Raw genomic sequence first — 27,090 nt, forward strand, 5'->3', positions numbered from 1 at the left:
TTGTCTTGTAAGAGAGTCTGATTGGGTGCTACTAGAAGCCAGTCGTCCAGATAAGGAAATATTTGAACTCCCTGACGACGGAGGTGTACCACCGCTACTGCCAGACATTTGGTGAAGACTCTGGGGGCAGAGGAAAGGCTGAATGGAAGAACCTTGTATTGGAAGTGCTGGTTGTCCGTCTGGAAACAGAGTTAACACCAGGAGCTGGGATGCATTGGTATGTGAGCATATGCATCCTTCAAATCCAGTGAACACATCCAATCCCTGGGTCGTAGAAATGGAAGAATGGATGTGAGAGAAGTCCTTTTGAATTTCTCCTTGTGGAGGTGTTTGTTGAGTGAACGTAGGTCCAAGATGGGGTGCAGTCCTCCTGACTTCTTGGGAATAAGGAACTATTGTGAGTTGAACCCTTGATGAAATTCCGGGTAAGGCAATTCCTGAATGCCTTACCCGGAAGAAGAATCTTGAGTTCCTGTAGGATAGGTCCTCGGTGCACTGTTTGTTGTTTCTGAGGAATTAAGTGCGGGAGGGTTGGGAGGGATGAGAAATGGAGAGAGTAACCTTTTCTATTATTGTGAAGACCTATCAATTGGAAGTGATGTGGTTCCAGGCTGGAAGGAAATTCGATAATCTGCCCCCTACTGGAGGTGTCTGTGATGGTGGCAGCATAATTCCTAAAAACCCGGTTGGGTTTTTGCAGGTTGAGGATCAGCTTGTTGACATGGCTGACGAGGAACTCTGGCATGCTGGCATGATATGGCTGTTGCCTCAATGGTTGATAGGCTTGAGGCTTGTAGTATGGGTAAGGTTTATAGGCCCTGAAGTTTGTTCTTCTATATGTAGCAGAAGAAGAGTATTGCCACCTAGATGTGAATGGTTGGTGAGGGGATGTGGGTGAAAGAACTGCTGTTTTCTGTTCTTTAAGCTTCGTCTTGGTGTCCGTGAACTTATCCCCAAATAAGTTATCCGGACGGCAGGGCAGATTCGCTGATTTATCATGAACATCATCCCTTATTGCACTGGAACGGCGCCACGCCAGGCGTCTTGCTGCTATGGCATTAGCCGAAGTTTTGGAAGAGATTTCAAACCCTTCGTAAATAGACCGCAGCAGGTGTCTTAAACCTTCTTCTAGGTTGTGGTACGCTACAGGCAAACCTGTGTCCTGGGTTCCCTGCTGGAGATGTGGCTTCAGCACTTGTAAATTTTCGAAAAGATATTCCGCTATATAGAATTGTTGGTTTTGTATATGAGCGTTTAGCATCCTAGATTGAAATGACTATTTTGCAAAGTGGTCAAGCGATTTATTATCTCTGGTTGGCGGTATATTTGAATGAAGTCGCGATTTACAAGCCTTCTGCATTGCCGACTCTACCACTACTGATTGATGTGTGAGCTGAACTGTTGAATGGAAGAGGGAGTCCTTTATTCAATATTTCAGATCTATTTTGCATGATGTTGGAGGAATGGATAGCGGGGTATCCCATGACTTCTCCATCAGCGCAGTCAATACCGAATGTTGCGGTAGTGCCTCCGGGTCATTCGGAGCATCAAAAATCTTTAGAATTCCTAACATCTGGAGGACTGAGAGGTGAATTCAATTGCCTGCTTGAGGTGATGTTTATTGCCTGTGAAAGAAAGAACTGAGACGGGAGAAGCCCTTGAATATTTACTGCTTCAAAAGTAACAGCTGTTTTGACGTAGGACGTAAGAGGGCGAAACTGGAAGCAAGCCCCATAAAATCGGGCTTGCATGCGGCGCGCAGCCAACGCCGGCGCGCCACCAAGGCCACGCGCGCGGTTAAGGACGGCTTAGCTTGGCTTTTGAAGAAAAATACTCTTTGCAGGTAGGAGTTTATTTTTACCATTTTTCACCTCTCAGTTCCTCTTTAAAGAGTAAACTCTATTATATGAATGTTATGGCCTCTCTGGAACTATAAGGGCCCAGAGGTTAAATAAATTGAGTTATGCCCCACACTAAAAGGAAGGCCAAGTTAAGGCTTTCTGAAATTTCTCCCGATAAGAACTCTGGGCAACGAAAAGTATCATATTGGCTTGGAACCCCAATAATTAACCCTAATGGACAGACCGCTTTAGAAGAAGGAATGGAGCGGAATCCTTCTTCTATGGTCCCTGAAATATTTTTAAGTCCTGGGGCACCGGAGACACCCCCCACCCCCGGCAGTGAAGGGAATCTTCCTTTAGTTAATTCGGGGAAAGTACAAGATACTTTAAAATATCGGGAGTTCCAGGAAAGGAAAGAATTGTTTAAAGATGACAATTTAGAGACTGAACTACAATCTGCACAAGTCTCAAGTGAAGATTTGGATACTGACACCTCCCAGCTATGTCCTAATGTGGAAAGTACACCAATTGTGAAGATAGACACCGAAATCCAACAGGACACTACTGGAACTGTAATACTAAGACCACCTAGTATTATGTTAGAAAATCTATGGAACTTTATTGCTAAATTAGATTCTTCAATTACTAAACTTACACAAGAAGTCAGAGTAACTAATAACTCCTTAAAAGAAAATTTAGAAAACGTTGAAGGTCATCATAAGAAGGAGTTAAACAAGAGATGTGAGAACCTAAAAAAAGTCCAACAAAATCAAATTAAGGTAGAAAATGAATTCCAAAAAAAATTTGAAAATTTAGAGAACAATATGAGGTCCTTAAATTTGAGGGTAACAAATTTTCCCATATTAAAACAGCCGGGCCCAAGGGAACTATTTAAAGAATATGTTACACAGATGTTAAAAATACCAGATGCAAACTACCCAGTTATTGTGAGGGCCTTTTATGTAGGAATAAGGCAAAGAGATCAGATAGGAGTAGAACAAATTCCAGTAACTTCACAAAAAGATCAGGGACATATGGATCAGGGCCCTTTATTAGAATCCTCTATTAATATCTCTGAATTGATACAAAAATCACAAGAAGAGTTAGATATAAAAAATAGAGGTACTTTGATAGTACAATTTGCCTTTACTTCAGACAAGGAAAATATGCTAAGACTTTTTTTCTGTAATAGGTCAAAAACCTTTTACAGACAAAAAATATGGATGTACACAGATTTGGTTAGGACCACACAAATTCGTAGGAAAAGGTTTTCTTGATTTAAGAAAAGAGGTATTAGATAAAGGTGGATTTTTTCTTCTGAAATATCCTTGTAGATGTATTATTAAGAGTGAAGGAAAAAGTTACTCTTTCCTAGATCTAGAACAACTTAGGAATTTTTTGGAGGGGAAAACATCCGGTTAGACTAATAAAATGGGGGACCCCATAACAGTAGTAATATGTAAGATTTCAATTTATGTTTCGCTCATACGTTATCCCTTATAGAGTTTACACTTTATTTTCTTGAAGTTGAGGAACAAGGGAAAAGTAGATTAATATGAGTAAAAGAATATTTGATTTCCTATTGATTGTATTTTCAAACTTCCTGTTCTGTGATTTCAGACATTATGTTTGTAACTTCATTTTTTTTTTTTTTAAATTCATAAATAAAAAAAAAGAATTCCTAACATCTCCTGACATGGATCAGGGACTCTCCTTGTCTCCACATTGAGCATCTGACCCACCTTTTCTATAAACTGAGAATAAGTAAGATCCTCTGGTGGAGAGGAGGGCTCAGGGGGAACCTCCGCTGGATCAGGTGGATAGCCTGATGAGTTTGATGAAGAATTTGAGTATGGGATATCTTCAACTGGCGAGGAAGGTGCGCTCGGTAGGTTTTTTGGTGCTGGACCAGGGAGTGCGGGGTCTTCTGGAACCTTTGGTGATATGGAAGGAGAGTGCTGAGGTGGCAGACGAGATTGTTCCACGGATTGTAGGAATTGGCTCAAAATAGAGGTTATCTGTAACATAGCTTGGTTAGCCAGTCCAGAGGTAGATGGTACAGGCGGTGGGTCCACTATAGGTGGTAGAACAGACCTGAGTATGTCTGCCTGCATACATTTTTTGTATGGAACCTCCTCCGGAGGTGGAGTAACCGGTGGAGGTACTGTTTGAGGACGATCAGGGGCAAGAGTGCCCATGGAAGCTAGAGAAAAAAAAAACTTGATAGCGCACCAGGTGATGATGAATCGGTGTCTGACAGACGAGGTGAAGAGATGTCTGGATCAGAGTCGATAACTAGAAGGGGTGATACCTCTCTGGGTCTTTTATGACCTGTGTGGTGTTTTTTGGGCTTGATTTGCATCAGTCGCATCGGTGAGGCGATATCTGTGCCGACTGCATCGGTGGTGCGTCGGTTGGGCGAGAATGCAATGCACCGCTATCCTTGCGTCGATGATGTGCCAGTCGGGCGTGGATTCGACGCAGCGCTCTCCTTGCGTCGATGCTGTACTTCTTAGATGGTGGATGGTGCGTTGATGCCTTCATGCTTCAGATCCGAGCCGGCACGTTGATCTTCGGAGCGCTGATGCGTCGGTGTAGCATGCGGCTGCGATGCTACCGATGCATCTCCCGCGCCGTGCACCGATTTTTGGCAGGCCAACAACGGCGCATGTTCTGACTGGGGGGGGGGGGTTTTTGACCGAAGAAGCCCTTTTCGAAAAAGACGACTTTTCTTCTTTTTCGGCCTGGGGAGGATCTGATGGAAGCCTCCGAAGGGGCATAAGAGCCCGATGGTCTTGACTTTAATTCTTGAAGTTTTGCAGCACGTTGACGCTGCGCTCGTGGGGACATGCGTCCGCAGTCCGCACAATTTGCCTGGTCATGAAGTGGACCCAAGCATATATAGCAAGAAATGTAGCCATCAGTGGCAGACATTATCTTACCGCAGGCACAAAATTTAAATCCTGGACGAGGCATGTCAGTGGATGTTGTCCTGCTAACGATTTTAAAACTTTTTTTTTGTTTCCTCACAGAAAAATGTTTCTCTCAGGAGAGAAGAGCTCCATGTGCTAACCGTCGCATGGAAAAAAACTGACTGAGGAGCCTCAGGTAAACCCGGGAAGGTACACGAGGGAGCACCTAGCTGAAAGACTTTACTAGACTTACAGGTAAATCCAGTAAAGTGCGGCCACGTTTACCCTGCTCCTAACCCGCTTTCTACTCACTTTCCAGCCGCGTTAGCCCTTCCTGCGATCCACAATCCCCTTTAACCTACTCTTACTGCGTCCTTAAATCCCTGGGTAACCCCTTCCGCACGCGGCATGTATATTACATGTAAACTATTGAATTAGCTATTCCTTACCATCCAGTAACACGCGCCCCAACTATCGCTTTTTTACCCTGCCGTTTTGCCACGCGTTTAACCTGCTAACTTACCGCCTACCCTTACCCCTGCGTTAGAGGCAGGGGTAAGGGTAGGCAGCAAACTTTCCCCCAGCCCCCGCTCACCTGCCCTGGCCATGACCATGGGTGCTGGTCTCCGGGGCAGCCCCAGTCCTCTCCCCTCCTCCCGAAGCAACAAAAGCGAAAAAAAGCGAAAAAAAAAAAAGCAAAAAAAAAGTTGCAAGAGAGAGAGGGGAGAGAGGACGGGTAATCCTACGCTCGGGATTGCCAGTCCTCTCTCCCCTCCTCCCGAAGCAAGGCGCGAAAAGCAGCCTAGCTCCGGGAGGAGGGGAGAGACGGCTGCAAAAAAAGTAAGTCGCTTCGTCGCTTTACACTGCCAGTCCTCTCTCCCCTCCTCCCAGAGCAAGGCTGCTTTTCGCGCCTTGCTTCGGGAGGAGGGGAGAGAGGACTGGCAATCCCGAGCGTAGGATTGCCCGTCCTCTCTCCCCTCTCTCTTGCTACTTTTTTTTTCGCTTTTTCATTTTTGCTTTTTTCCGCTTTCGTTGCTTGCTTCGGGAGGAGGGGAGAGAGGGCTGACAATCCCGAGCATCAGAGAACTGTCCACTTCCTGGTACCTGTCATTTCAAATGTCATTTGAAATGACATTTGAAATGACAGATACCAGCGTGTCCGTGAAGCGTTAGGCCCGCGCACCCAGGTTACTGTATAGGCGCTGTATAGCGCTCTATACAGTAAAATGGGTTGCGCGGACCTAACGCTTCACGGACGCTTCTTAGACGCAGCTTGCATTTGCAAGCTATTTACATACAGGATCGAGCGGTAGGTGAGCTGGACTATGCGTGCGGCAACTGCGGGTGCGCCGGGCACTAACGCAGCTCTTCCTACCACTCGTTACTGGATTGACCTGTTAGAGAGCTCCGCCACCTAGTGGCATGGAAGATGTATCCAGACAGCATGACTAATTCAGCTGCTTATCTACATGAAAATAGATTTAAATCCTCTTTGAGACCATGCCAGGCAAAAAGTGGAATATCAAATGTTTGGAAATTAAAAAAAAAAAAAAAAAAAAAAGATACTAGCATCTGGCTATATTCTGATACTGATGTTTCAGTCTTCTTGGTTCTGTAAAAATATCCCAACATACCTCCAGACGTCTCCTCGCTGAAGAAACGTTCTTTACAAGTTGCCTGGTAAGATTCATTCTGTCTCTTAGAAAATATTCCACTTGTACTGTTGAGGTCAGAGCAGATAACATCAAACAGCTCAAAAGCGATCTGATTCCCACATTGTCCTAGCTGCACTGCCACCACCGACATCTTATCCAGTGGCTCAGAGGAACTCCTAAGAAGAAAACAGATGGGTAAGTGTGCGCTTCATTATTCCTTATAAAACTTTTCCAAGTCAGTCGGCTAAAGAATCTGCAAACACCAACACAAAGCAAATATTCGGCTTTTCTGTATGGCTCAAACACAAAAAGACTTACTACATAATGAAACTGGGCCACGCTTGTTCCCAACCTGTTCTTTAAAATTACTCTATAGTTAATTAATTATGCTAAAAATCAGAGTACAAACAATTCCTTTGTTTATCCTTAGGAACCAATGAAAATAAACTGGGAGCTAGTTTTCTACAGAGCTGAGGGGTTTTAAAGTGTGGTTAAAGTGAGGTTTGGGGTTTTAGCTCAGCCCTCTAATAATATTGTGTATAGTGAAGGATGGTTCTAACCTGGCCCGACTGTTCCCACAAAGATTTGAAGAACTGGCCAAATTTTGTTTAGCTTAAGGGCGTTTTTCCGCAGGTTTCTGTATTACCCACAAAAATGATGTTGAAATTCCCTACCCTAAGATCAGGCTGACTAAACTAAAGAATCTTCAAGTACAGCTGCAGTTCTGAAGACTTGCTGTGTGGATTGTGGCAAGCAAGAAATTTGTTAGTTCTGAATAGCCATTTGTTAGCAATTTTTAGTTTTGAAAATGGATATTAAAGGTAAGTGTTTAGTTAAAACATTTGTGCTGCAGATAAATGATCCAGTATACGCACAGCTAAATAGTGCTTGAAACTGTTTTTTTCCCCCCCTAATCTCTGATCCATTTTTCTGGGGGAAAAAATCCTGCATAAAAGACAGAATAAAGTACACTGAACAATTTTCTTCATCATTAAACAAAAAACAACAGCAATCAATAATGCATTAGCGTTAAGGGGTCATAAGCTGTTTATGGTGTATAAAATCCGGTTTTATACGAGTAAATGCCCTTTTGAAAGCTGCCCAGGGGGTTGTACGTGCATTTACAAGAGTGCACAAAAGTGATTTCACATGTACTTTTACGTGCACCACAAAGAGGTGTTCCTGGGGCAGAGCTGGCGTGGGGAAAGCATTTACATGCAAACCTTTTTGATTTTTAAAGTGTGCACGTGTATGTTGGCACAATTTTCAAAGCAAACTGATGCAGGCTAAAGTTTGTGGGTTCTTTCTACATATAGATTTCAATCCTATGTGGGCTGCTGAAAATTACCCTCTAAAAACATAGAATGCACAGTAATGGGGTTTTATAAAAATGTACATGCCCTGTACACATGTTTAGAGGTGCTCCCGCTAGTAGGGTTGGAATTAAATGCAGACTTGCTTTTTTCAGAAGTGTGTGCGTAATTTTTCCTGGAAAAACTCTGTGCACACATTAGTAAGTAAATGTATGCAAGTCAATTTGGTTAAATTCTTTCCAAAGTGAAAGCAAGAACCTACATTTTCTCTGAAAACTGATGTGAAGTCTGCAGGTAATGAGCACCCTCAGTCTTTATACCAATTTAGGCAGCTACAAAATTACCCCCAGAATGTGCAGCGTCCTCCTTAGCAAATCAGTAAAGTGAAGTTCAGACACTCCTAAAGCTCAAGACTAAGCAAGGTTACGTAAGTTTTGAAGCAAGATTTAGAAAAAGGCTGCAACATAGATAAAAAAGTATTTATCCAAAATAGCAACAATAATTCTGGCCCCACTCTTGGGTGGGGGTGAGAGATTAACCAAACAATCAGTCAGTATCACCAACATTTGCAAACATGTAGCCAGTGAGCATGATCTGTGCTGTCAAATGGAGACCAAAGGTTGTTTGCATTCAGATTTAAAGTAGGGACTGTGTACCGCATCCTCATGCAGAATCACCTTGCCCTCTCAGAAAGTATGAGACAAGCAGCAGCTGTAGGAACCCAGATGTTTGGAATAGACTTCAGGAGTTAGTGCACCATGCTCCCTCACTTTCCTTATTCAAATCGTCTAAAATTCCATCATATATATTTAACAGTGCAATTGAGAATTTGCATTATAGAGTGATGAATAAAATCTATTGTCACAAATGCATCTACATTGTTCAGTTTGTTACATTACTAGATTACATAAATTATTTCTAAAAATATGCATAAATTGACAAAGAATGTAAGACTGGGCTTGGCCTGATAGCTCAATGGCAGTGCTGTGTCCTAAGATGAAGGAAACCTGGGTTTGATTCCTAGAGAAATGTACTCCATATCAATTGCTCAGAAGTCATACCTATTGGACAAACCCAGGGTGCACACACACACTGGGTTCTGGAGGTACCTGCAGGACTGTGGCCCTGGCTCATGATGGTCATTGCAATGGCTAAGCTAGAAAAAAAATGTTTTGTTTTTTTTTTCAATTTAACAAGTAGCTGCAAATGAAGGTTCATGCCACTATAGCCCCTTGAGAAATCAGTTTCAACTGAGCTGAAAGCTCAAAGGAGCAAGAGGAAAATACTGTGCTGTGCTTCCTCCTGTCCACATCAAAAAAAAGTGCTAGGATGCCGCTCAAAGAAATCAAAGGCTAATCTGTCTGAACGTATTTATTGATTTTAAAAATGTATATGCCATATTATCTGCAGTTGTAAGCAGCTCATATTGAAACACTGACAAGTACAATATAGACAAAATTGCATACATGCTTGTAGATTGAATTAAACTACACCCTCTGAGTTGATACTATCATGCCTACAGCAGAAGCTGCATACATTTCATCCTATATACATTGGATTTTGAATAAAAGATACTATCCCTATGTTTTGGTGGGAAATTTTAAGCAGTTAGCTAGTTTGCAGAAGAATAATGTGCTGCGATAGAAAGTAATGAAGCAGAGGAATCACTGATATTAGTATAAATATTTGATTAAGGCCTATAAGTTCTGAGAATAATTATGCTATTTTTCTTAGCCTCCTTGTAACAAAAAGACAAGTCCTGAGATCAGATATATTAAAGAACAGTTATTTGTGAAGCTAACTGTGCAGATAGAGGAAAACAGGACAGTAGCCTCTTGGCCACACTTAACTGCTTGCTGATGTGATAAGGACAGACAGTTGGGACCTCAAGAACACATGGAAATAGCTCAGAGAAAGACTGAAACTAGAACAAAAGGTCAGTAGAATCAACATAAAAATACCTACTTCAAACTAACGGGCCACTTTACCCCATATACAGTAAGGGGTAATAGCGCGTCTAAAACGCGCGCCCAACCCCCCGAAACTAATAGCACCCCCAACATGTTGATGGCCCTGTTAGTTATTCCCACACGATCTAGAAAGCAAAATGTGCAGTGAAGCCGCACATTTTACTTTCAAAAATTAATGCCTGCCCAAAGGCTGGCGTTAATTTCTGCCGGCGCCGGGGAAGTGTTCAGAAAAGCAGAAAAAACTGCTTTTCTGTGCACCCTATGACTTAATATCATAGCGATATTAAGTCTGAGGCCCCAAAAATTAAAAAAAAAAAAAATTAAAAATCAGCGGCTTGGAAGATGGACGCTCAATTATGCCGGCGTCAGTTTTCTGAACCCGTGGCTGTCAGCAGGTTTGAGAACTGACGCCGGCAAAATTGAGCGTCAGCTGTCAAACTCGCTGACAGCCGCTGCTGCTCCTGTCAAAATCGCACGCACAGGAGTGTGGCTCGCCCGCTCTCCCGTGACTTTTACTGTATCGGCCTGTAACTGGTTGAAATCAGAGAAAGAACAGCTCAGAAAGATAGCTTGCGGACATTAACAGTGGTTAATGAAGTACCTGATGAGCTGTTTCCCCGGTGCTGTGTTCCCATCCTTCTAAAGATATATAGATTCACATTGGGAACTGTGAGGGGAAGTATTTTTGCATTATATTCTTTTATGCAAACTCTAATCTTGTATGCTTTTCTTGCTTATTCTCAGTCTTAAGTGTAAAACTTCTATATTTATAAATAAGTGTGTTGTGTAACCTATGACAAAATAATCACCAACTTTCTTACCCACTACAGTTTTCTAAATCTACATCTATATGTGCGCATTTCAATCTAATATTATTTAACTCAGGATTCTACAGATATAGATGTTCTATTTTTATTCTTTTGTCCATAAAACTACATAACAAATCCAGATGTAAGCAACTAGAGCTTGTATCACAAATCACACACACACACAATGATAACCTAGGACTAACAGGCATGACACTTCAACCATACACTCCACAACTAACCCTAAGGTCCCAAAACAAAGGACTATTAACTGTACCTACAATCCAGAGCACACACTTGTCACAGATAAGAGATTGCATGTTCTCCATAGCAGCCCCTAAACTGTAGAACTCACTACCAGAGACAATACAGCTGATCCCAGAAGTAAAAACTTGGCTTTTTAAAAACTCTTATAATCTAACTTAAATACTATTAGTATGCTGTGTGAACAAGAACTTATAACAAACTCTATCTGAATGCAGAGTTAAGCTAACAATAACATGAACAAGAAAACAATAGCAAGTAACCGGAGAACAACTCCCCAAAATCATGTAAATTACTAAACAGATTCCCTCTCCTACTAACCTATTGCCCCCTTCCTCAGTTGAGACGTATAAGATCATCCTTGATTCATATGACTCTATTGAGTTCCTCCAATGAACCTGCCATACCAACATATGTATCCTACCAAAGTATATGTAATACCAAAATGTATCTTACTAAAGTGAGTTAGACCAATATGTGTTACACCATAATGTAATGACCTAAAGGACAAATGTTACTTTTGTAAAGTGTTGTGATCTTCACTTGGAATGACTGTGTATAAAATAACTAACTAAATAACTAAACATTCAAGACGTGTTGCATTTTTTCAATCAGTAGGGTCTGGTTTGTTTTTTTTTTGGGGGGGGGGGGCTATGTATCATTTTTTTTGCCCAAGTATACATGGGATTCACAGTATTTTATGTTGTTGCTTTGCATGTTTGAATATGCTGATAATTGTTGTGTCCCTAAGGAAAGCTCTCTTCATGTGATGAACTGCAAATGAGGTGGTTTGGGTTTATGAGGTGTAATGAGATGCAATGTCACTAATTCTGGAGGAAAAAAAAAAAAAGCGAGGCAGGTGAATTTCTGTATTTAGAATCTGGCACATAAGTCTCTGACTAAACTATGACTGTACAGCATTGATCTCTTTGCCAATTACTGTTTCAGAAGTTTGGCTGGTAGGACAGTTACTTTGGCACAGAGACTAACAATTTAATGCCGGCATCCTAGCAACTGAAAACAGGGAAACTCAAGCAAAACTGGACAACTGTCTCCTAAACTGTGATTATATTAACCGATTTGAGTACCATTTTACACTAGAAAGGCAGGATATAAATTAGAATTGTATTATGTGTGTATATAGAGCAACAAATAAGCCCCTAAACTAGGAAAGCACCATCCATTACAATCGGAATACACAGACTTTATTAGCACTAACTGCTACTACTTTGCCCTCCACAATGCTGTAGTCTCTGCCATTGTTCAATGTGTTTATTTTCACCATCAGCTTTGTTTAAAAATGTTTAATGACCAGCACACAAAGGCACAAGAAAATCCATGGTCAGAGGAGCTGGTTTTATAACCCTATGACATTACTTTAGATGCAACCTAGAAGAAAACTGTGGTCTGATCATTTTGCAGAAATTAAAATCAGCAGGGAACAAAGCTGAAATAATGAAGTCAGTATAAAAAGATCAGGTTTGGTACTGTGGGGTTTTTTGTTTTGTTTTTTTTAAAGCAATAACATTGATAATGTAACAATAATAATTCTTCACTGCATATGACTACTACGTATCATTTCTATAGCGCTACTATTTATTTAAACATTTTCTAGCCTGCTCTATTGCCAGTTCTAGGCAGGTTCCATAAAAACAATCATGAATAGACATGGGCAGGGCATTAAGCACCACCCCCATTTTCAAAGAGAAGGCCTGCAGAGGGAAAGGGGAGTTTTCTTTGAAAATGAACTCGGAGGTCCCACCAGCAGTCTCAAAACTGCACCAATGCAACGTTACATAGAATCAGATTTATTTATTTATTTATTTTATTTAAGTTTTTTATATACCAACATTCAAGACAGTGGTCCCATCATGCTGGTTCACAAGAAACAGGGGTGAAACTTTACCATTTAACAAAAGTGCAAAAAAGCAGTTACATATAACAAGGACAACAATAACTTGGAATGAGAAGGGATGAGGCACTCTCCACTTCCACAATCTGCTCAAGATACACAGCCAAGGCAAATAGGCTTCAGAAAATGTATTATAGAAAACTTAGTTAAAAAAACAAAGGCAACAGCCATGGGAGGGCTATAGGCACCTTTCACTTTGGGCTCCAGCTCACACTTAGAAGCAGAGTCACATCTCAAAGGCAAGAGAGGGTCTAGAGAGTTAGAATAATCCCCTGCATCTTTAAAGGTAGCTAATTTGAATGGGAAACACCTCTCCAGGGTGTAGACTTGTTAAAGTTTGATATCAGCAAAGTCTTTGTTTACTTTTGGTAGGTAATGTATTTATCCCTCTCCCCTCAGCCTCTTGAAAAGTCAGGAATGCCTGATCTGGGAGGAAGCTTATTTCTGTAATTACTCTTCAGCAGCCTGAGAGATTAGTACTGTATATGGCAGCTCCTTATCCACAGGGAGAGAGAGAAATAGCAGAGACAGGAGCTATGTGTTGCCAGAAGTTAAAAGGGTTTTGTAGCCACTTTCATGAAGACCCACATGGGATGGGCAGGGGGGGCGAGCCACAATGAGCCTTGATTCCCCCTCCCCAAAAAAACAAAACATCCAGTTCTGACAAAGCCCTTGGGTTAAAATCGGCAAAGATTCTTAACGATGGCGACAAATTCCAAAGCCTGTGAACAAACACCAAATATGAAAAGTGTAATAAGTTCTTCGCTTCCAAAACCCAAGCGTGTACTTTTAAACCAGGATTTTTTGTTTGTTTGTTTTTGGTACTTTCCAACGCTTTTTGATTTGTGATTTATGGATTTTTTGGAGCCTTTCCTGAAGAGACTCCTCGACCAGGACTCACCTTGCAGATTCCTGCCAAGAAGCCGCCACCCGGAGACCCGAAACGCGCTCCGCACCCGCTCTTCCTATTGTTGCCGCCACGTCTCCCCCTCTGCCAACAGCTCAAATTAAAACCGTCAAATCCCGGCGGGAAACACGAAATGGAGAGGACTCCCCGCAGCCTCGCCGAGCTTCCAGCCGACCTACAAGTACTCAGGGCGCATGCCCAGCGCCGGGGTTCGTTTTCGGCGCCCTCGTAGACGCAAGCGTTCCGAACCAGTCTGCGGGCTTCAGTGACCCCCCCGGCACGCGCTCGCTGTCCTCGAAGCGCCCGGCCTGCAGTACCTTGCCCTAACAAATCACAGGCTTCAATAACTCCGCGGCGCATGCTCGGTGCCAGGAGTCTGCCTTCGGAGCTCCAGGTCCAAAGCACGCTCCACTGAGCTACCTGTAGGCTTCATTAAGCACACGGCGCATGCTCGATGCCAGGCGTGCGTTTCCAGAGCGCGCCTGGCCCGCGGCCGCTCTTCCCCTAGTGGAGTGTTGGCTTCAGCAAGCGGACGGCGCATGCTCGCTGCCCGGAGTTCGGAAGGGTGATTCCCAAGCCTGGGCGCAGTCGCGCTGCAGCGGCCGGTTATGGCGGCGGTGTGTGCGAGCCCATGAGGCGGGCGCACCGGAGTCCCGACGGCCGACGGGTGCAACAAAGGTAGTCCGAGGCAATGGCGGGGGTCTTCGACATTGACCTGGATCAGCCTGAGGACAGCATTTCCGACGAGGAGCTGGAGGACGGGGTAAGGGGGAGGTTTGGAGCGGGCCGCCAGGCCCGGGCAGTGTGTGTGGCAGAGGCCTGCCATGCAACTCCTGGCTCGTGTGACAGCCGTGGCCCTGCAGCGGCGGAAAAGCGAGAGGCCGGGAAGCGTCTGCGCCCGCTGCAAACATCCTTGACAGCCCGCCATTTGCGCCGTACGCCGAGAGAACAACAGCAAGGGACACCTCTCTCTAGTTCTTTGATTTGCTTTTTGGCATTTGCAAAGAAATAAAAGTGCAGGTTCGGGTGCAGCTCCCGGGGGAAGAGAGTAAAAACCCTACCGTGCCGGCCTCGGGTTCAGCTGCGGGGGTGACAGCTGAGGCTTCCGCAAGTAGCGGAGCAGCCGAGTTTATTTCAAGAGCGCTCCTCCCCGGTTTCGGAGTCGGAGGTCTCTCTGTACTCAGCGCTGTACGGCGCTTGGCCTGCTGTCATTCAACATCGTGCACGCAGATTGAGCATGAAGAAAAATATATTTTTTGCTCATAACTCTATTGTCAGCAGATGGAGAAATTACTACTTACTGGTAGCCTTTAAGAATACTTTTCTTACAGAAAAGTGCATAAGTTACCAGAACTTTGAAACTTGCTCTTTCGGACCGGTTTTCCTATATGCAGTATATGTTGGGTCCTTTTTCTGCCGCTTTCCTCAGTAAACGGTGAGAAATCTAAGCTAAACGTTTTTCTGGCATTCGTCAAGTAAGCTCTTGCTGGATGCATATTACGCAGAACTAAAACGGTGTTTTGGCCTATTTAATCATAGGCCAAAAGTTCAGTTTTTAAATGTTTTATATTATGCAGATAAAAAAGTACACCTTTTGCATATTATGCAGAACATACTGTATTGTTCACTGCAAATATTTCTGACTGATCCTGCACATCTCTATCAGTAACCTGGCAGGACCGCACAGTTATGTAGCTGGCAGTTCAGTCTGAATGTGGAAAAGTCTGGTAAAGTAAGCATCTTCGTTTTGATGCCCAATGGTGCTGCAGATTCCCAAATATTTTTTCACACTCAGTTGTAAAATTGTAATATAGAAATGTGCTTATTTCAAATAGGGGTCGTTTATATAGCGTTAACTTGATTCTAGTCTTCTGTAGTTCTGCATTTCTGGGTAGCCTGCCCATGGATGCCTAGGCTTGATAATGTGGCATTATTTTTATTTATTTATTTTGGTGTTTTTTTTAGAGTTTTTCTGTTGCATTGAAACCAGAAGGAATGTTTCTTTTACTTCTCTATGATCATGCTCCCTAACTTGGGGTGGTATTCTCCACGTTTGTTTTGTATTTTATACAAAATATTTTTAGTGATGTGTATTTTCAGAGCTATTTTAAATATAATGCAAATTTAGTTCAACAAAATATTCTTAAGAATCTAAAAAGATTTAAAAGGTTAATACTTACATTATGATAAACTGTTTTAATTAAGCCAGTTCTTAGGACTGAAAGGGCTTGAAAATGTTTCTGTTCAGTGTATACAGCTTAAATTATAATGATTTGGGGTCAGATTACCAAAGAGTGTTCCCGTTTTGTCTGTTGGAAAACATGCTAATAACATTAGACCCATAGAGCAGTAACCTTGTGCCTGCTGGCAGGCCACACACAAGACTGCAAGTGGGCCAGGAAATTGAGGACCTGTTGTGAAAAGCAGGAATGATGAACAGACTGGATTTCTATATATTTTTTTTTTAAGTGAAGCCAATTAGATCTGCTTGATATCTGACAAGTTTTAGATTTACAATGTGCAGAATTAAAGCTGGAAATGATGGGCATGCATGTAATATATTTAACTTGCATGCTGCACTTTTTCACTAAAACTACCTAAAAGTCTAGAAACGGGTAAACAAATGGTAATTGCAAAGTGCACACGTAATCTGGGTGATTTCTAACAGGTGAGGTCTGAGGGAGGAGCATTGATATTTGCTTTCTGTGCAGTTTTCTATTTCTTCAGTTTAAAGCTGTAGAAACCTTTTTTTTTTTACTCAAAGATTTTCAGAAGTCTTACATATTTCTTTACTCTTTAACGCCATTGCACAAATATATAAAATCTAAACATGTGAAATCAGACTATGAATTTGTGTAAAATATTTATATTACACCTATAATAAATCATGCTAAGTAGATTATAGTATACAGCATAAAACAATATAATATCAAGTAAACCTATCATGGCAAACATCATAAATAACATCTGCAAGTTCTAAAAATCATATATATATATATATATATATATATCTCAAATATAAAAAAAACTTCCAGTACCATCTAAACCCGGTCAGTAGTAACCAAAAAAGCTTCCTGAAATAGGAAAGCCTTTTTTTATTATTATTATTATTATGAAAGTGTTTAAAGTCTGTCTTAGTCCGTAGCTCATTGGGTAGGTCATTCCAAAATGCAGGCCCTATGATATAAAAAAGCATGACATTTTGTCTTGCAGACAGGCCAGCTTCACACTAGGAACTTCTAAATAATTATTGTTAGCAGAACTCAACAATCAAGGAAGGAGTATGCTCTTTAAAGAAAACTGTTAAATAAGTTGGGGAAATTTCCCTCACACATGTATAAAGCAATAAAGAGAACCTTACATTTTGTTCTTTATGCAGTAGGGAGCCAGTGGAGACTGCATAAAGGGGACAGATGCTCCCTAGAAGATACACCTAATACATCATTTTGAGTGTTTGTCGCTTGTTTTCTTTGCTGCTACTTATGGATTTATTGCGGGGGGTTTTTCTGTGTGTACACATAGACGCTTATCAGTTGAAAAGGAAAATCCTTCAAGGCCTTGTGGTGTTTATGATGTCTGGTCCCCAAATGGAATCTCCTATAATCTTCTAGTGAGTTGCCATTGAATGTGTGTTCTATCTGCATGCCTTTAGCCTCATTGAAATAATATTGTCTATTTATTACTGATAATGTGGTTTAAAAGTTGTTTGGTATTTATGTTGGTGATGAATTTAGTTGCATGAAGGCAGGAGATTGAAGTTCTGCCACTTCTGAGGTGGATGTCTGTTGATTTTCGTCTCTCTGCAGAAGTGCAGTCTATGTGAGGGGGTTCCACTGCCAGGGCTGTTCTGATAGTTGACTGAACTGAGGCACAGGGAAGTAAGGTGTTATTGTCCCAGATTTGATGGAATAATTGGGACTAGAAACTGCAAGTTATGCTTCCCAGGCTCCCAGTTCTGTGCAGTGGTTCTCAACCTGGTTCTTGGGGCACACCTAACCTATCAGGATTTAAGGATATCTCCATTGAATATGCATGAGATTTCCATGAATTGCCTGTATTGTATGGAAATCTCTCATATGCATATTTATTGTGGATATCCTGAAAGCCTTACTGACTAGGTGAATCCCAAGGACGAGGTTGAGAACCCCTACTCTAAACTCTGTTCCTTCCCTGGTTCTCAACCCAGTTTTCGGGACATATCTAGCCAGTGAGATTTTCAGGCTCTCCACAATGAGTATCCATGAGAGAGATTTGCATGCATTGCCTCCATTGTATGTATATTAATGACTGAGTTGAGAACTACTGTACTTTTTATTAGCTATTTCTTGTAATTGAGCAAAGTTTTATTTACCACTTTTGATCTGTACCCTGAATGAGGTGGTCTGAAGTTCTTTGGTTCTACTTTTTGTATTTTCTTTCTATTTATGTAAAAAGATCCCATGTATCTCTGTAACGTTTTCTCAGCAAGCACGACCAACTGAGCTAACTCCTCCTCAGAACTGTCCTTGGGCTGCCTCCTGTCTCTTCAGTCTAGGATGTAGACCAAACAAATTATTCTGCAAAATCACTGTGCAAGGTGCTATCTGTTTCCCTACCTTTCTGCTACCTGTGTGTTAGTAAATTCAGACCAATGGCTTGGAATGAGTTTAATTAGTTGACATTTGCTCACTGATAACAGTAAAGGAGAAAAGATATTCAGCTTTCCTTAAGCAACTGTCTATTTACATAACTTTTGCTGCTGAGCAATTTTTCATTTTGGCAGAAGTTTCACTCCAAGGCAGATTGCTCCATTTAAATACAAAGAAACAGAAACTGAGGCAAAGTTTACTCTGTCAGGAAATTAAGTAGGACAGAGTTGTGCTGTATTATGGCTGTATTTTTTTTTCATCCCCCTTCTTGTCTGTTTGGATAGACTTATTGTTTGAAGAATCAGGACTACATTTTGCGGAGTTTTAGCTGTGTAACTTTTTATTTTTTTATATCAGTTAACATGCTGCAGGAGTAACATTAGGCTCGGCATTCAAAGATGTCCGGCTAGTCTTATCTGGCTAACTCACTCGGGCTGTGCTGCTGAATATCTCTGAATAAATCGCTAGTCTGGCTAACTTGGTCCTGCTGCTGAGCAGGTCTTACATAGCCGGATAAGGCTGAATATTGCTACTTATCCAGATGCGAACCAGGTAAATAGTTCCTCCCCAAAACATCCCATTTCCCCCTCGCCACTTAACTGGCTAAGTATTTATCTGGGTAAGTGGTGGGCGCTAAGCTCGATCAGCTATTGAGCTGCTGCTGCTGCTAGCTGGATAAATCCTTACTTATCCTGCTAAGTGGCAGTGAATAGAGCAGGGGTCTCAGCTGAAGTTACTTGGGAATTGAGACTTGACAGAAGGAAAGGTGCCTTTTTTAAATTTTGAAGGCCTGGAGGACTGTTTCCTGAAGAAATTGAATAGTTTTTAAATCTGGTGGGGAGGGAAAAAAAAGAAAATTAGACACTTATGGAAATAGCAGTAGCAGACACCTTGAATTATTAAGTGATTTACAGCAACTTTGTGTGGAACAGCGTTTGCTGCTTCATAGAAGTTGTAAAATAGATGCATTATCCAGATCTGATGACGGTGTCCTTTTGTCAGGGTAAGAGGGAGGGGATACTGAGAAAATATTAGAGGGTGAGCCTGGAAGAGAGTAAGTTAAGGAAATAAAAAAAAAAATGTAAAAGCTCACAGAAAGGACACTAAAGGGGTCGTTTTCTAAAGGGATCGCATGCAAAAGGTCCCTTTTCGTGTGCGATAGCTAAATCGGGGCGGAGTCCACCCCAGAAGGAGAGGAGTTGGGGTGGACTCCGCGACCACAAAAAGATAGGACTCCTTATCGCCGCCAGTAACGCGCCCAATAGCACCACCTTTCACAGTGGCGCTATTGGTTTGCGAAAGCCGGCAGCGATAATTCAGCGATCTCTGCCAGCTTTCGCTCCCCCGGTACTGCACGATTCTCAAAGGCCTGCGATTTTAGAAAATCCAGGCCTAAGGGTGCAAAGCTGCAAAATAGCTGAGCTAGTAAAGGTGGAAACCTGATAATTTACCTGCAAGGGAAGTGTCTGCAGTTAGGACTAATAAGTCCTGAAAACAAATAGCTGAAAGAAACTCTGAATTATTATTCCTTACAGACAATGATTCCAAGCTTCAACGTTTACAGAGCCAGGCATATTTTTTCTGAAATTTGGGTGGGAAGAAATCAAATTTCTCCATTTCTATGTAATTCAAATTTGAGAGATAAAAAAAGAATATATATATATATATAACAAAATAGTTTACAGTTAAAAAAAAATAGCATTCCCAAATAAATGGAATTACAAACAATTCTCCGCTGTCAGTTTTTCTTGAACTGAATTTGGTTGAAAGTGCTGAAAAGCAGATCCTCTATGTGATACTCAGAGACACGTTCTCTCTCTCTGCTGTATTTGTCCAGTTTTGACATGAGTAGAAGATAACGTGTAGCTGTCAAACTCACGGATACAAGTGCAGCACTCTCAAACAAAGGACTTCTGTGCTTTTTGCTTTGTTGAAAACATTTTTGTTTTATGTCCCTTACCATCAATTAGAAGAAAGCAAGCAATGGGCCAGATTTTGTGCTTTCGTATAAGGTCAAGTGTGCGAGGAGAGACAAGGGTCCCCATGCTGCTGTGATAATGAGATTCTTCTGTATTCTCATATCATTTTAGTCAGGGGGCTGACAAAAAAAAAGATGCACCCAAAAATTAATTTAACTGTGCTAAAATGTAAAGGAATTAATGATGCAAAATTCAAACCTTTTCCGATGGAGAGGAAGTTGTAGTTGTAGGGGTCATGAAATTAAACTCCAAGAGATAGACTCAGGAGCAACGTCGAGAAGTATTTCTTCACGAAGAGGGTGGTGGACGTATGAATGCCCTCCAGAGGACAAGAACTGTAGTGGGATAAACACAGAGAATCCCTAATGGCTAGAGGATGGAAATGCAGAAATGGAGTAACAGTAAACCGTAGTTGTAACATTGCTGCTTGGGGGGAGTAACCAGCACGGAGCACCTAATGCTATCCTTACCAGAAGACATGAGGGTGAAGTGCACAGAGTAGAAGTTACTACTCTAAGCAGATTGGTCCATCCAGTCTTGTCCAGCATTCAGGTTATCTACCGGCATTTACTGTCAGGCCGATACAGTAAAGTGCGGCCGCGGTTACCCTACTTCTAACCCGCTTTCTACTCACAATATGGCCGTGTTAGTCCAACCCGCGATTCACTATCCCCTTTAACCCATCCTTACCGCTTCTTTAAATCAACGGGAAACCCTTTCCGCCCGCGGCATGTATATGAGATGTAAACCATCGGATTAGCTATTCCCTCCCATACAGTAACGTGCGCCCCGATTATCGCTTTTTAAACCTGCAGTTTTGCCGCGCGTTTAACCTGCTAACTTACCGCCTACCCTTACCCCTGCGTTAGAGTGGAGCGTCAGGTCAGAGAGACGAAATTTCACGGGCAAACGACCCCCTCACCCCCCCCCCCTGGGACGAGAGCCAGGATCGGGCAAACTTTCCCCCAGCCCCCGCTCACCTGCCCTGGTCGCGTCCATGGGTGCCGGTCTCCGGGGCAGCCCCAGTCCTCTCTCCCCTCCTCCCGGGGACAGCCGGCGGCGAGAGTAGCCCGGGGCGGATCGTGAGGCAGCTTCCAGCAGCCCCCGCCGGCGAGGGTGAATGAATGCACGCCGTGACCTGAGCGCCCGGCTGGATGTCCGAGGTCATGGCGTGCGGCTGGAAGCCGCCTCGCGATCCGCCCCGGGCTACTCTCGCTCTCGGCTGCCCCCGGGAGGAGGGGAGAGAGGACTGGGGCTGCTCCGGAGACCGGCACCCATGGACGTGACCAGGGGCTGGGGGATGGGATTAGTCGCGATCTGAAGAGTGGCTTTCCATGCGCATTGGATTTTAGGTTTTCTTTTGCTTAAAGTTGGGATCCGCTTCCTGGTACCTGTCATTTCAAATGTAATTTGAAATTACATTTGAAATGACAGGTACCAGCGCACCCAGGATACTGTACAGGCTCTGTATAGCGCCTATACAGTAAAATGGATTGCGCTTCATGGACGTGGGTTGGACGCGGCTTGCATTTGCATGCCATTTAAATACAGTATCATGAGGTATGTGATCCAGACTGTGCGTGCGGCAAACGCGGCTGCGCCAGGCACTAACGCACCTCTTTCTACCGCCCCTTACTGTATCGGCCTGTGAGTTACTATGAAATGTACTGAAGTCAGTTTCTCTTCAGATAGATGATCCACAAGGATCCTTCTACCTTTTACGTTTTAGGATGAATAATCCTAACTTAAGACAGGAATGCCATACAGTTCCCTACCTTGTAATCATATCTATAGCCACCCCTGTGATGGAAGGTTTAGCAGAACATTTATGGTTCTTGAATTATGGAATAGCTTCCTACAGAAAAGTGTGCAACACTTAGTTATTACACAGCTTCCAAAAATGAGGGCACAAGCAGAGAAAGTGACTTGCCAGGTTCCGACCTGGTACGCTGTCTGATCACCTGAGCACACCTCCTCCTTCCCAGGGATGCCTTAGCATCTGTGGAGGGAAATGCTGCTTGCAGAGATAGGTGTCAGCGTCAGGCCCTTTGGGCAGGGAACGCATACCTTCTCCAGGTACATAGATGTAATTTGATGAGCTCAGCTCTCTTGCTGAGCACTACTGGGTGGCAGAAATAGAGTAGCCAAATCGAGACCCGTCTGAAAATCCTTACAAAAGCAACACATGGAGCATGAAGTAGATCTGTGGTTCAGACATCAGAAATATGGCCAGGTAGGAGCCTGCAGAGGCTGTTAGGATGTGGTTTCCAGAGACTGTTTCAGGGCTGGGCACCCATGCCCATAGGGTAGCTCTCTTCTGATGGCATTCATTTCCCACTGGGTCGCAACATTGGTCTGCCCATTACACTGTGGACTGAGGGTTTTTGGTTTGTTTTTTTTTTTTTTTGAAGTGTCAGCAGTGGGGGAGAGGAGAGGGGTTTCTGTATGTTTCCTGAGCTGTTCTGAAGCTCTTGTTACAACAGTAGTGAGGACAATGTGTACTGCTATGTTCATAAAAAAAAAAAAACCAAAAAAAAACCAGTAGAAAAAGTTTTTGTTTGTATCTGTCTGCCATTTAGTTACATTAGTGCGTGTTTAAAACCTTCACAGCATGATATACCTCTTGTTTTGTATAGATTATTGCCTCGTGAAGGGGAGCAGGACATGTACCATTCCACTCTGATGTGGTTGGGAGTGGGAGAAGGAGAGGAATTATTTTGCAGACTGTTAAGACTCTTCAGTTTTTCTTGTATGGAAAGCAGCTTAGTTTGGGGACACACAGAATGAAGCGCATGTGTACTAAGTAAGGGAGACTCTGGAATTTTCCATCATTCTTTTTAGGTGCTGAGTTAATTTGGCCTACAGATAAAATTTTCATATCTTGTATTCATGGTATTCACAAAACTGCTAGATTGGCTGGTATCGTTGTCCAAGCTGTTACTTTAAAAATACCTGCAGTGATTCGGCTCTGACTAATCAAATTGGCTTTGCTGTTTAGCCAGTGAATGAATTACAAGTGCATGTGATTTCAGGCCAGTTATGACTAAAGAGGATTCTATTTCTAAACCACTTTTTTTCCAATTTTAGTTTAAGGCTGTTTACAAAATTTTTCAGGTATGATTGGTCCCTTCCCCAAAGAGCTTACAGTCTTAAGTGGGTAACGCAGGTCATTTTTATGGTGTCGGCAGGCGTTTACTTGTATGCTGATGAGCAATTTTTCAAGCAGTTAAACCTGGTTTAGCTTTTGGTCAGGGCATAGTCAGCTGTTGTAGAATCTAGTGTCTTTGCTTCAAGCTTTCTGTGTGAGTGATCCTAAGGAACTGAGCCAGGAGGGCCAGGAAAAAGAAAGGGGCGTCGTCTCTTTGTAGGACTTGATCATATTATCGCTTCTTCCAATATTGGATCAAAGAATAACCATCTGTGTTTAATATACGATCCTGCCACTTCCCTGTATATATAGACAGCCAGTTCTGTGGTACTTGTATTAATGCACGCGTTTTTATTTTTTTCAGGGTCAATTAAGTGAATTTATGGACCATGGAGGCATGCCTTATGACCTGTAAGTCAATACAGGAAGACATCTTAAACAGTAATTATGTCAATTTAGAAGAGATCTTCTTCAGTCATGATGTGCATGCTGGAGACTCGTTGCCCCAGGCAGACAGCTGCTGGCTCACTCTGCTGGTGTTTGAGCATTATTTACACAGGGCAGATTTCACTTGGCACGTCCATCCGTCACTGCTTTTTCAGTGCACAAAGCCTATGCCAGTGATGTGAGCTCTGAAGTTTTCTTCTGTTTTGTACCTGTTGGAAAAGTCCACAAAACTCAGAGAGTGCACATTTTCACATTGATTGTTTGTTTTGTTTTGGGGTTTGTTTGTTTTTTTTAATTTTTTTAAAGCTTTTTGCAGCAGGGAAAGTATAAAAGTTGAAAACCCCAGAGATAAGCAGACAAAGTGAGATCTGAAACAAACAGGTGCACAGATTCAGATTGTTTCTGATGTTGCTCGTTTAAATCAGACATTCTGAATCCCCACAAATTTCCTGGGCAAAGAGAGAGGTCTGCTAATTCTGCTTGCTTACAAGGGTTGTCTTTCCCCAGTGGACTGTATGCCTGTCAACAGAGGGTATATGGGATGGAGAATCAAGAGCGCTCATAACCTGAGTTAGCTTACTTAAGGATGGTTTTGTTTATATATTTTATCTTTTATTGATTTTTTTGAAATTATTAAAATGTTGTTTTCAAGATAATTTGTAAATCCATCTGTTGTGTTTGTTTTTATTTTAAATCTTTTTTTTTTTTTTCTCACCCTTCAGGAGTATGGAACATTGTGAGAAGTTTGAGATCTCGGAAACGATTGTGAACAAAGGTCCAGAAAAGATTAGGCCGGAATGCTTTGAGCTGCTTCGTGTCCTGGGTAAAGGTGGTTATGGAAAGGTGTGGGGGTTTGTTTTTCCTTTGTTCCTTTCTAAGTTTTAAGAAGTATATTTTGGTGGGCTTTTCCTGCTGCATTGCCTGCTATTAATTGCTTATGCCTAGCACTTCGCTTTCAGCTTGAGTCTGAAAGTAGCACACAGAGCAGTCTTGTCCATTATTGTACTAAACAAGCTCCATTAATTAAAATAAATACTGGGCATGGGCAGATCCTAAACTGAATAGTACTTGGGAGGAAAGACCATTGCATGGTGCCATTTTCATGGGTGTGCTGTGCATCAGTCCATACGAGAGGCAGATGTGATCTCTGTATGTTGGAGACGTGTTAGTATGTTGTCTGGTGCTGGTATCCAACATATCTTGGGAGGCAAAAAATTAGATTGTTTGAATAACTGATTACACTGAAATACGGTGCGAAAAGGGATAAGATAGAAAAACCAAAATTCAGACACCTAATGTAATTTAAACAAAGAAACTTAAAATCAGAGCTCCTCCTATTCAGAGCTGGAAGTGCACCTCGTGGTACTTTAGAGTCAGAAATATGATAAATGATTAACGCAGGTGATACAGATAAACAGTGACTGAGAGACACATCCCTGCTCCCAGACACTTTGTAGCTCAAGGCCCCTCACTAGTGAAGGCTGCAAGTTTGTAGGCAGTGAATATGTATAGACAAGGCCAAATTGTTCCTGTGTGAGAGGGAACTTTTTTTTTTTTTTTTTTTTGCAGCATGAGGAAAAATGTAGCTAGTTGAATGTCTCCAGTGAGTTGGCTGTTTGTGTATACTCCAAAATGTAGTAGAAGAGAGACTGGTGAAGGGATGGTAGAGAAATTAGGCTAGAACATGTGTGGGGACATTGATGACCCACCATCTGTGATGAAGGAACACTGGGGACTGGTGTGTGTCGGATTGAAGGAGACAGACTGCCTGGGTGGGTAGAAGAGGTGAATGGCAACGTGCACAGTATGCTGTTGTACATCTTCCTAATATTTCCTATGTAACAATGTTTGATATGACTTTGGTCATAATGACCTCTTACTAAAGAGCATGCTCTGTAATGCAGTCTGTTGACCTGAAACTGTCAGTTGATCATTCATATATTAGGATTTAGCATGAAAGTTTACAGTTCTATACTTCTCTGTTTATACAGGTTTTCCAAGTAAGAAAAGTAACGGGAGCAAACACCGGAAAGATTTTTGCTATGAAAGTACTTAAAAAGGTAATTTTTAATTATTCAAGATGATTTCAGCTCCTATGCGGAAGTTAGATTTCATCTGATAATTTTCAGTTTGAGCTACAGTGAAGCCATTCAGAGCCAATATGGAAACTCTTGGCAGATTATCGAGACATTAATAACTTAAACCATTCTGTGAACTCTTGAAAAGTACACATGCCTATATTGGACACATAGTAATACATACAGAAGAAAGGTAAATTCAACCACATTTTGAAACTTTTCAGTGGTTATGTCAGTCAAAGTCTTGACCTTAACTGTTGTCCATTTGTGGATATTCATAAAGGAAAGAAAGGAAACCTACATAAGATATGCCATACTGAGTCAGACCAAGAGTCCATCAAGCCCAGTATTCCATTTCCAGCAGTGGCCATTCCAGGTCACAAGTACCTGGCAGGGTCCCAAACAGTAAACAGATCCTGTGCTGCTAATGCCCAGGGATAAACAGCGGCTTTTCCCAAATGTGTCAAGTTATTAGTTTATGGACTTTTTCCTTCATGATCTTGTCCAAACCTTTTTTAAACTCATCTATGCTAGCTGTCTTCACCACATCCTCTGGCAATGAATTCCAGAGCTTAATTGTATGTTGAGTAAAAAAATAATTTTCTCCGACTTGTTTTAAATGTGCTACTTAGAAACTTCATGAAGTGTCCCCTACTTTTTGTATTTTTAGAAAGAGAGTAAATCAGCAATTTTCATTTACCTTTTTCTATTTTTCTCATGATTTTATAGACCTCTATCACACCTCAGCCGTCTCTTCTCCAAGCTGAACAGCCCTAACCTCTTCTGCCTTTCCTCATAGAGGAGCTATTCCATCCCCTTTATCATTTGGTCGCCATTCTTTGTACCTTTTCTAGTTCAGCTATATCTTTTTTGAGATGCAGCGACCAGAATCATACACATTACTGTAGGTGCGGTCTCACTGTGGAGCGATACAGAAGTATTGTAACATTCTCTATTCCTTTCCTAATAATTCCTAACATTATATTTGCTTTTATGATTGTCGCTGTACACTGAGCCAATGATTTCAAAGTATTGTCCATGATGTTGCCCGGATCCTTTCCCTGGGCGGTAACTCCTAATATGCAACCTAACATCATGTAACAACAGTGTGTGCTATTTTTCCCTATGTGCATCACTTTGCACTTGTCCATGCTAAATTTAATATACCATTTGAATGCCAAATCTTCCTTCAATTTATCATAGTTTGCTTGTGATTTCACTACTCAGAAT

At 42.2% G+C, this 27,090-nt stretch overlaps 2 protein-coding genes across 3 annotated transcripts in view; one reads left to right on the top strand and one right to left on the bottom strand.

Annotated features, from left to right (window-relative positions):
* Positions 1-13,911, bottom strand: part of TUBD1 (tubulin delta 1) — a 49,919-nt gene extending 36,008 nt beyond the window's left edge. The window contains exons 1-2 of the mRNA XM_029611549.1: positions 13,575-13,911; positions 6,388-6,584 (exon numbers count right to left, since the gene is read on the bottom strand). Coding sequence (XP_029467409.1) covers positions 6,388-6,559 — 172 coding nt within the window. The 5' untranslated portion in view covers positions 6,560-6,584; positions 13,575-13,911. The remainder of the gene's footprint in view (positions 1-6,387; positions 6,585-13,574) is intronic.
* A 33-nt stretch (positions 13,912-13,944) lies between these two features.
* The window catches only part of RPS6KB1 (ribosomal protein S6 kinase B1), an 83,457-nt gene continuing 70,311 nt past the window's right edge, over positions 13,945-27,090 (top strand). Inside the window, exons 1-4 of one of the 2 annotated variants that reach the window (XM_029611547.1) lie at positions 13,945-14,258; positions 23,700-23,746; positions 24,505-24,625; positions 25,774-25,842. In XM_029611547.1, the coding sequence (XP_029467407.1) occupies positions 14,028-14,258; positions 23,700-23,746; positions 24,505-24,625; positions 25,774-25,842 (468 nt within the window). In that variant the 5' untranslated portion in view covers positions 13,945-14,027. Of the gene's footprint in view, positions 14,344-23,699; positions 23,747-24,504; positions 24,626-25,773; positions 25,843-27,090 lie in introns of both variants that reach the window. The other variant, XM_029611548.1, reaches the window with a different exon arrangement.

This window comes from Rhinatrema bivittatum, chromosome 8 (assembly GCF_901001135.1).
Source record: "Rhinatrema bivittatum chromosome 8, aRhiBiv1.1, whole genome shotgun sequence".
Taxonomy (NCBI): Eukaryota; Metazoa; Chordata; class Amphibia; order Gymnophiona; family Rhinatrematidae; genus Rhinatrema; species Rhinatrema bivittatum.